At 33.2% G+C, this 10,874-nt stretch overlaps 1 protein-coding gene across 1 annotated transcript in view; it reads right to left on the bottom strand.

The window, feature by feature from the left end:
• Positions 1 to 7,432: 7,432 nt before the first annotated feature.
• Positions 7,433 to 10,874, bottom strand: part of LOC110039273 — an 8,593-nt gene continuing 5,151 nt past the window's right edge. Inside the window, exon 3 of the mRNA XM_020744280.1 lies at positions 7,433 to 7,687. Within this exon, the coding sequence (XP_020599939.1) occupies positions 7,433 to 7,687 (255 nt within the window). The remainder of the gene's footprint in view (positions 7,688 to 10,874) is intronic.

Below are 10,874 nucleotides of genomic sequence, written 5' to 3' on the forward strand. Positions count from 1 at the left end.
CTTCACCGCTCGCCGCTCGACGCTTGACGACTTCGTACGCCTGGAGAGCTCGAATTGTTTGGCTCGCCGCTCGACGACTTTGTCCGCCTAGAGGTCGTTCGCTCGCCGCTGCTTTGTCGCTCGGTCGGGTTGGCGGCCGCCTTATCCACCTCTGTTCCCTCCGATAGCAAGCGTACGATCCTCTGTGACGTCTTCCGCTTTCCCTTTTCTTCCCGTCTCGAGGTAATTCTCCGAATACGGTAATCTTTTGTTTCGGCAGAGAATCTCGGGCTCGACCAAATTCACCGTCTTCATCTCTAAAATGTCTGAAGTCACGTATAGGACAAGTCAGCCTTTTCAGTCATCCCAGCCCGAACCTCAAAGAAATACATCGAAAAATCATCTCATCCAGATTAAATGGTGATAATTTTCTTCGATGGTCACAATCTGTTCACATGTATCTCCGAGGAAGAGGAAAGATTGGCTATATTACAGGTGATATTAAACAACCTGACATGAATGACATAACATGTCATTTAGGATGCGAAAAACTCAATTGTAATGACATGATTCGTCAATTCCATGACTGAAGAGATAAGTGCAAATTATCTTTGTTACTCTACCGCCAAGGAATTATGGGACAATGTTTCAGAAATGTACTCTGATCTTGTAAATCAATCTCAAGTTTATGAGTTAACCCTGAGACTTGGGGAAATTTGCCAAGGTGAGGATTTTGTGCCAAAGTATTTCAATTCTCTTAAGCGGATTTGACAGACCTGGACTTATTCAACGATCATGAGTGGAAATCAAACGATGACAGCAACCAATACAAGAAGATAGTGGACACTAGCCGAATACTCAAATTTCTTGCAGGTCTAAAAGTTGAATATGATGAGGTCCGTGGTCGAATAATTGAAAGGAATCCCCTGCCTACAATTGGTGAAGTTTTTGCAGAGATAAGGAGAGAAGAGAGTCGGAGACATGTGATGTTGAGAAAGAAGGCTGCAGGTTCAACCGAGTTCATGGAAGGATCAATGCTGGCTATTCTTGAAGCTCAAGTAACAAAAAAAAACTTCTCACAACCAGCGTGCAAAAAACAAAAAAATAACCTGCACTGTGACTACTGTGGAAAGCCACGCCATACTCATGAAAAATACTGAAAATTGCATGGTAAGCCACCTAATGTTAAGGGATAGGAAAAAAATCTGGTGAACATAGCACACCTACCGCAAATGAGGCTGAGTCATCTCCATTTAATAAAGAGCAATTAAATCATCTTCTTAAACTGATGAAATCATGTTCATCATCTAATGCGCCCATCGGTTCAATAGCACAAGCAGGTAGTAATCCTTTGGCTTTTCTAGGAAGTACCACTCCTTGAATTATTGATTCTAGAGTCTTTGATCATACGACAAGTTGTTCTCAATTATTTGATTCATATTATCCATGTTCTGATTCCGAAAAAATCAGAATTGTTGATGGTAGTTTTTCACCTATTGCAGGAAAATGAATTATTAAAATTTCATAAAAAATATCTTTGAAATCTGTCTTATATGTTCCAAAATTTACATGTAATCTTCTTTTTGTAAGCAAATTATCTAAAGATTTTGATTATTCAATTTTTTCTCTCCTTCCAATTGTGTATTTCAAGACCGGAACTCGGGGAAGATGATTGAAACTGCTAGAGAAATAAATGAGTTGTACTCCTACGATGGAACTGATTCTGCGAATAAAAAAATCATGGATTAGGTAGTACGAGTTCAAGCTTTGACTATGATCAAGTTATGTTATGACATAAAATATTAGGGCATCCTAGTTTTCCATATCTCAAATCTTTATTTCCTAAACTATTTAAAAGTATTGATTGTTCAAAATTTCATTGTGAAGCATGTAATTATCTAAAAGTCATCGTGTTTCATTTCCAATAAAATCATATTCTGTTTCAAAACCATTTTATTTGGTGCATAGTGATGTTTGGGGCCCATCCAAAGTTAACACACTTTCTGGAAAAAAATTGTTTGTAACATTTATTGAATACCACACACGAATTTGCTAGGTATATTTATTGAAAAAGAAATTTGAAGTTGAACAACGATTTAAAGAATTTTTTCACATGATTGAAAATCAATTTCAAACAAAAATTGGCATTCTAAGAACGGATAATGGGACTGGATATTTCAACAAATATTTGAGAACATTTATTTTGAAAAAAGGTATTCTACATCAATTCACTTGTCGAGACACACCACAACAAAATGGTATTGTTGAAAAAAAAAAATAGGCATTTACTCGAAGTTACGAGGGCACGTATGTTTTCCATAAATGTTCCTAAATATCTTTGGGGTAATGCACTCCTTACCTTCTATTATTTAATAAACAGAATGTCATCTCGAGTTTTGAAATTTAAAACACCTTTACAAGTCTTAAAAATTTTTTTTTCCACATCTAAGATAACAGTTGATCTCCTTTTAAAAGTTTTTGAATGTGTTTGCTATGTGCATATCCCAAGTGTGTATCGCTCAAAACTTGATCTCAAAGCTGAAAAATGTGTTTTTATTGGGTATGCTTCCAATAAACGTGGGTGCAAATGCTTTAATCTCGAAAAAAAAAATTTGAGAGCATGGATGTCAAGTTTGTCGAGGATCATCCATTTTTTCAAAATAATTTTCTTCAGAGGGATACTTTAGTTGAAGAAAATAATTTTTGGGAAACTTTACCCATTTCTTAACTAATTCTGATATGGAAACTAGGGTCAGCACTACTAATCCTATTTTGTCAGATGTTACTTTATGAGAGACAGGGGGAGAAGTACTTCCAATGGATCATAATCTTCAACATGAGCTGCATGTTTATACTAGGAAGAAATTTCATAAAGTTACTACAGCCTCAGTTATTCCCTCAGCAGATGTTCAATCACCTTTGCTTCGATAATGACCCAACAACTTAGAATAATCTTCCCTCCTCTACTTCCACTCCTGATCTTGATCTTCTAATTGCTTTCAGAAAAGAAATTTAAACAAGCACGAAACATCCTATCACACAATACTTGTCATATGAAAAACAATCAAAAAATCATAGGGCATTTGTGTCTAGGATTTCTAATATGCTTGTTCCAAGCACTGTTCGGAAGCATTAAGTGAACCCAGTTGGAAATTTGTTGTGATGAAAAAAATAAATGCTCTTAAGAAAAATAAAAATTAGACAATTATTGATCTACCTAAAGACAAAAAAACGGTTAGGTGCAAATGGGTGTTCACGGTGAAGTTTAAAACTGATGGAAGTGTGGAGAGATACAAAGCGAGATTAGTAGCAAAAGGATTTACTCAAACTCATGGAATCGATTACCATGAGACTTTTGCTCCTGCTGTTAAAATTAACTTTATTAGAGTACTTCTTTCCCTTGCAGTTAACTTCGACTGGCCACTTCATCAATTTGATGTAAAAAATGTGTTTTTAAATGGAGAATTGCGAGAAGAAGTATATATGGACCTACCACCCGGGTTTGAAGAAAAATTTGTAAAAACTAAAGTATGCAAATTAAAAAGAGTCTCTGTACGGGTTAAAGCAGGCTCCTAGAGCTTGGTTTGAGCGTTTTAGTGATGTTATCAAGAAACATGAATTCTCTCAAAGCCAAGGTGATCACACTCTTTTTTTTCAAACATTCCATCAAAGGTAAAGTAGTCATTGTGATTGTGTATGTAGATGACATAATTATGACATGGGATGATACTCTGCAGATTAGCAACTTGAAGAGGAAAGATATTAAGGACTTGGGAAAGATGAAATATTTCCTCGGGATGGAGTTTGCAAGAACTGAGGGAATTTTTGTAAATCAACGCAAGTATGTACTTGATTTACTCAAAGAAACAAGAATGACAGTTGCAAGGCAGCAGATACGCCAATTAAACATAATATAAAGTTGAAAACAACAGTAGTTAATGAGGTAATGGACAAAACACGCTATCAACGATTTGTAGGGCGACTAATCTATTTGACTCACACTCGACCTGACATAGACTTTGCAGTGAACGTTGTGAGTCAATTCATTTATTCACCTAGACCTACTCATTTCGAAGCTGTATTTTGAATTTTAAGATATCTCAAAAGAACCCCTGGAAAAGGACTTGTTCAAAAAGGGAGAACATTTCTAATAGAGGCCTACACAGATGCAGTTTGGGCAGGAGATGTAAATGATAGAAGATCCACATGAGGTTATTATACCTTTGTAAGCGGAAATCTTGTGACTTGGAAAAGTAAAAAACAAAGGATGGTAGCAAGAAGTAGTGCTGAAGCAGAATTTCGCTCGGTGGCACATGAACTCTGTGAAGTATTATGGATAAAAAAACTCCTGGAAGAGTTGAATAATCCTATACCAACACCTATTAAAGTTTACTGTGATAACAATGCTGCAATCTCTATAGCTCATAATCATGTTCTACATGACAGAACAAAACATGTAGAAGTTGACATACATTTTATCAAAAAGAAGATAGATAGTGGTGTGATATGTATGTCTTACATACCCTTTGCTAGCCAAACAACAGATATTCTAACAAAAGGTCTTTCCAAAGTGTAACACGAGAATCTAGTTAGCAAGCTTTCCATGAGTGACATATTTATGCCAACTTGAGGGGGAGTGTTGAAAGATCTCATGAATAATAATGATTCTATTCCATATTTGTTATAACTCTATATTTAGAGGGTGATAAATTAAATAAGGGATCTTAGAAATCTCTATTTATTTTTTTCTCCTTATTTAGAGAGATTAGTTGCCTCTTATATTTGATATTATTTCTTTCCTTGTCTATTGAATTCTGTTTTTATTGTTTTCCTTACCTATAAGTACTGTAATGGGTATTTATACCCCCATTTGCATTAATAAGAATTAAGTCATCTTATACTTTTCCACTGTTTTCACTATCTTACATGTAAATTACTACTAACCGAGGATGCTTGTGATAAAATTGCTACTGATTTTTGCATGATAAAGCAACTTATGATTTTATGTTCAGATTAGCAAAATAAAAATCAAATACTTAATTCCATTGATAAAAAAAATCAATAAATTGGAGAAAATAACAGAAATCTAAAATTCCATGCTCTTCATCATTAATGAGCACAATATTAATGCAAATTTTTTGTTTAGTCACTTTCATAGTTTTGATTATAGTTTTGGTGCACGAATGCCAATAATGATCATATATAAAAATGGTATTCGTTGTCTATTTTTTTCTCTCTTAATTTAGTTTATTAGCTTAAAACACAAAGTGTTATTCATTCAGCTCTCATCGAATTCCCTAATTTAACTTTCTTTCAATTCCGTAGTTTGAAAATGTGATTCTCTCTTGTTTTGTAGCAGAAACAAGATTAGTTCCCAATTTAGTATTTTTCACTGATTGTGATAGGTGTACTGTTTATTGTTATAAATGGTGCTTCAATTGGTTGTTAATTATACGGATAGAGATTTAATTGGATAATTCAAGGTTTCTAACTGATAAGTATTGATAGTTTCTAGAAACACTCGTCTTTGATGGTCGAGTCATGAGATAGAGAAAAATATGAATGAAAGCTATGGATTAATTTGCAATTATACTGAACCAAAAGTTGCTCTAATGGATTTCTTAATGTTGTTCTTGTATCTTGTCAATGTAAGAGAAAACTGGATATCCCAAGTTTAAATTTTTACCCTATAGTAAATTGTTAAAATTATTGTTTGTGGCTATGGCATAATAGCCAAAACTGTACTTTTGTTGATATTAAATTCTAAAACTCCTTTTTATTTTTGGAATTGAAGTTTGATGAGATCTAGATTAGCAAAAATTTTAGGTCAAATTCTAAGGACTAAGAAATAAAGTTATTTTTGGGTCTTTACTAAATATAAATAGGACTCTTAAGCCCATATCTTTTTGCTTTAGTTATGGATGCTCTTACTGGACATTTACAGGAGGATGTACATTGGTGTATGTTTTCACTGATGATATCCTTCTTGTAGATAAAACTAGAGAAAAACCTCAGGAAAAACTTGAATTATAGATTGGAGACCTACATTGGATTTTAAAGGCTTTCATTAAAGTAGAACTAAAACTGAATATATGAAATGTAATTTTAGTGGTAGTAGCTCTAGTGACAGAGTTATAACTTCGAATAATAAAATTATTGAAGGTGTGAAAGCTTTAGATATCTCGGTTCTATTGTTCAAAGTGATGGTGATATAGATGAGGATCTTATTAGTAGAATTCAAGCTGGTTGGTTGAAGTGAAGGAATGTTTCGGGCCTATTCTCTGATAGAAAAGTATTGCTAAGACTAAAAGGAAATATTTATAAGATGGCGGTAAAACCTGCAATGCTCTATTGTGCTAAATGTTGGCCTTTAAACGAGAAACATAAAACTAAGTTAAGTGTTTTCGAGATGAGAATGCTTAGGTGGATGAGTAGCTTTACACTTAGAGACAAAATGTGAAATGATATCGGTGATAGGTGGTGAACAAAATTAGAAAGAGTCATCTTAGATGGTTAGGTCACATTAAATATCGACCATCTAATGATCTGGTTAGGAGGGTAGATATTTTAGATTCCACTTATGTTAAGAATTGCAGAGGTAGACCTAGAAAAACTTGGACATATTGTATAAAAAGTAATCTTAATTTATTAAAATTAAATGAAAATATGACACTCAATAAGCCGCAATGAAGAAAAAAAATTCATGTAGCTAACCCCACTTAGTAGGATAAAGATTTGTTATTGTTGCTTTTGTTGTTGTGTCCGCGTCATATTTTCATTTCATTCTAATAAATAAGATCATTTTTATACAACATGTCCAAATCCTCATTCGAGTAATGAATAAAAAAAACAATATTTCTATAGTTGTTTAGCATTAGATGGCTAGATGGCAGATTTGAGTAACTAAGCACATATTTTTGCAACATACTAGCTATAAAATTTCACACGAATTCAAGCTTCTAGAAAGTGAAAAAAATGGTTTCATGATTCAAAGAGGAAACATAAATATTAGCATTTCATGATACCTAAATTGAGATTATTAAAGGTAGCATATGCGCTATTGTTAAATAAAAAAAAGAGAAATAATTAAAATGTTTAGAAACTTATAATATTGAAAATTTCGACCACGATTCAACTTAAAAGTGTAAGCAATTTTTTAAATACAAAAACAAGAATCACAGAATTATGCAATTGTAAAAATCGTAAAGCTAAATAGAGGGACGAGTTATTTTATTTTAAAGTCCTAAAATGAGATGCGGCAAATTTGATATTTAAGCTGCACAATGATAATCCCTCAACTGCAGGTGATTCGAACTCTTGGATGAAGCCTACTTTATCCTTATTAAAAGCAAAGATCAAATTTTCAAATTCCATAAATAAACAAAGGTAAATAAAGAAGCCACGTATCTTTAAATACAATAGAAAAATTCATGATTTATAAAGAAAATAGTTTTCACATCACATTAAAAAAAAATAGCAGGTTTAATACCTTCAAATTCTGAGGCTCAAGGGTTTTAAGATACTCCAAAAGTTCATTATGTCCGTTGGTGGATCTCCTCTTAACTTGTTGATTCAGCTCCTCAATTTCTGCTTCAAGATACTCTATGTATTTTACTGCATCCATTTTCTCGGCGCCAGAAACCTTATTCCACCTGATAACTTCTCCACTCACTTTCTTCTGGGATCCAGGTGCATAATTTGGGACATCCTGCAATTAAAATTGGTTGGATCTTACGAAACATTGTTACAATGAAAATATAGGTTATTGAATTTCATCATTGCACCCTATTACAAGTTGAATAACAAGGAAAATGATACATGTATTCATAAAATTAAAATAAAATACTTAATCGATTACATTACAAGACTACTACAAAATCCGAGCATAGTGCTTAGCATCATGGTTTTGATTAATTGAACTCAAGGCTAGCATCATCATCATTAGCCATATCCCAACTAATTGGGGTTAGCTTTATAGAACTTCATTCTTCATTCATTTTTGTTGAATGGTGCATGAGCTAAACCAATTATGCACAAATCTTTTTTGCACGATCAATATCCACATTACCATTCATCACACATATTTCTTCATGGTAGTTCAAGTTAAAATTTTATCAATCCAATTTTATCAATGCATTTTCTATCATTTATTGCATATGTTTAAAGTACTAGAGTGTTTTTTCCATTTCCTTATAATTAACAGACCTTACCTCAATGGTTTAAATAATCAAATCATTCCTCAGACTATATTTTCTAATTTCACCATACCATTTATTCTAGGCTCCCTTTGCCTATCAATCAAATTTTACAAGTCTAACACTCAATCATGTAATATACCTAACCTAATCAAAGTGTTAAACAATTTACCATTGCATCTTAATGACTTTCTCTCATTGCAGAAAAATACTTAAATATTTCTCCATTTTACCACCTAGAACTTCAGAAATTATATCTTCATCTATATCTCATTCTTTTATATAATAGCCACAATAATTAAACATATCATATCTAAGTATCACTCTACCTATTAAGTAAGGAATTCTTTTCAAAAGAACATGGAATTTTGAATATTTATCTAGTATACCGTATACGTTCAGTAAAAAAAACGTCTTAATCCATATAATGGATACAATGTAGAAAATTATAAGAGGAAAGATTTGTTTTACTTTCATTAATATTGATTCTATACTATGCATTTGCAAGATTTAGCCAACATTCTAAAACCTCATATATGTTGCTTATTAAGCCTAGTGCAATTTAAAATGTGCTTTGAGTGAAGTGTTGCAGTGCAAAGAAGCAGTGTTTCACTACAATGCAAAGCGCGCCAGCACAACAAAGCATGGTGGTCGTTGAGCAACACAATATTATGCACCATCACGTAATGTGCTAAGCACACATGTGGTTTAGAAAAATCAACAATTATAATCTCCAAGTTCACACCCTCACCAATTCAACCATACCAGCTGATTCACTTGTTCTACCTATAAAGTTAGGGCATGAGCAAAAATGAACAAAAGTACCCCTTAACTTTTCACTTTCCTAGTTCAAGCTGTCGGCTTCTCACTTTATTCTCTCTTGGTACACAACAATTTTATTTTCTCTTCTAAACTCCGAAAGAAATGAAATGGCAAGGCTTCAGATCATTTGTTGCTCTTGTTCTCACAAGTTTCCTTAATTTTCACTTGCTATTTTATCATTTTATTCGTTATACCTTAAATTAGTTCCGCTATACCTTGAATTGTTAATATTTTTTCAATTTTGTTTGGATTTATGTTTGTCAACTTCTTAACAGCTCAATTTTGCTTTTTCATGGTACACAGCCTGTCCAAATTTTGTCTACAATTTTTCATGTATAAATTTAATTATATTTGTTCCTTGTGATATGTGTACTTCAATATTTCAAGTAACAAAAGTATGCTTTGCTTACACTTCAAGCACCCAAAGCAAAAATACCCTTTCACGCATCACATTGTATTGTGCTTTAACAATGTTGATTTAACCTTTAAAAATTTCATAGAAAACTTCTCCATTCTGCAAAATGTGCAAGCCTAAATGGGTTGTATCCTGACCACTCCTTGACATAGGATGGGTAACTAACTAAACTAAAGATGTCATGCCAGCAGCATGTTAGGTGAACTAGAGTGGATGATAGCACCTACCAGAGTGTGATGAACAATGATATTGTGAAAACGCATTCCGCCGAATCTAACTCTGTAAAATGTATGAGACCTCATCATCGTTTCAACTATTTTAGGATGGCTCTATGAAATCTACTTTACTGAATCGTCTTGATTGTATGTATTAAAATTCAACTCTAGATTTTTTTTTTTTTTTTTTTTTTTTGCGGCAGCGTTGGGCGGCTCTAACCATTTTACATTTTGACAATCCATTTGTTTACTATTACTTTTATGCCTATATACACTACCAAAAATAGTTAAATAGCATCCAAATTTGCGTCGAGCAAGTTCGAAGCCAAATATTTGCGCTTGATTTATGGCAACCATTATTAAGGATGATTTTTGTGTAGTAATATGACAACACAAACATTTAGCATCGAGAAGCGGTGAGATTATTCCTCCTAATCTTTGTCATTTAATAGCGGCAATGGTGCGGTCGAAGCAAATTACATAACGATGTATGTAGTAAACGTAAATCCGATGCTTAACCCTTCTGATCTAAACCCACACCCGTCGGGCTCATTTGCGCTCTCAACTATTCTATTGTCAAAAACCTACCTCCCAGCAACCGCTCCTCTCTGACAATCATCCGGCAACCTCACAGCCTATCCTCTTCCAAAGGCTTCAAGGTAATTTCCTTTTTTTTCTGCATGTCATTTGTTGATTCCTTTGTTTTTTTCTTTGTCGAATTAATTAATTTTTCTTTAGGTTTAATGATTGGGATTTAGACATGTCTTCGAGGGTGTTTAACTGCAAGTAAGATTTAGAATTTGTTTGATTTAGAAAATACGAAAAGTTTAAATACATATCACCCAATTCATAAGTATTTACATATTTAACACCTAAACCATTGTTCACATGTATACCACCACCCAAATCTTTCATTTCACATCAGAAATACCTCTATTTTAACTTTTATAGAGTTAAAGACACATTTTTATACATAGGTAAGGTAGCACATGTGTAAAAATTGAAGTATATGTGTTAGATATGTAAATAGATAGGAAGTAAGTGACATGTATGCAAATTTTACAATAAAAAAAGATAAATCGATCTATAAAATCCACACTCCCCGTGGATTTAGTAAAACCGGATTTAAGTCGAATAGAAGGCAAAATTTCGGCCCTTATATCTCTAGGATTTAGTAAATCTCAAAATTTGTAAATTCATGTAACAGTTGCATTTTTATGTGTTTGTGCATATATATATATATATATA

Source organism: Phalaenopsis equestris, unplaced genomic scaffold, assembly GCF_001263595.1.
Source record: "Phalaenopsis equestris unplaced genomic scaffold, ASM126359v1 Scaffold236122, whole genome shotgun sequence".
NCBI classification, from domain to species: Eukaryota; Viridiplantae; Streptophyta; class Magnoliopsida; order Asparagales; family Orchidaceae; genus Phalaenopsis; species Phalaenopsis equestris.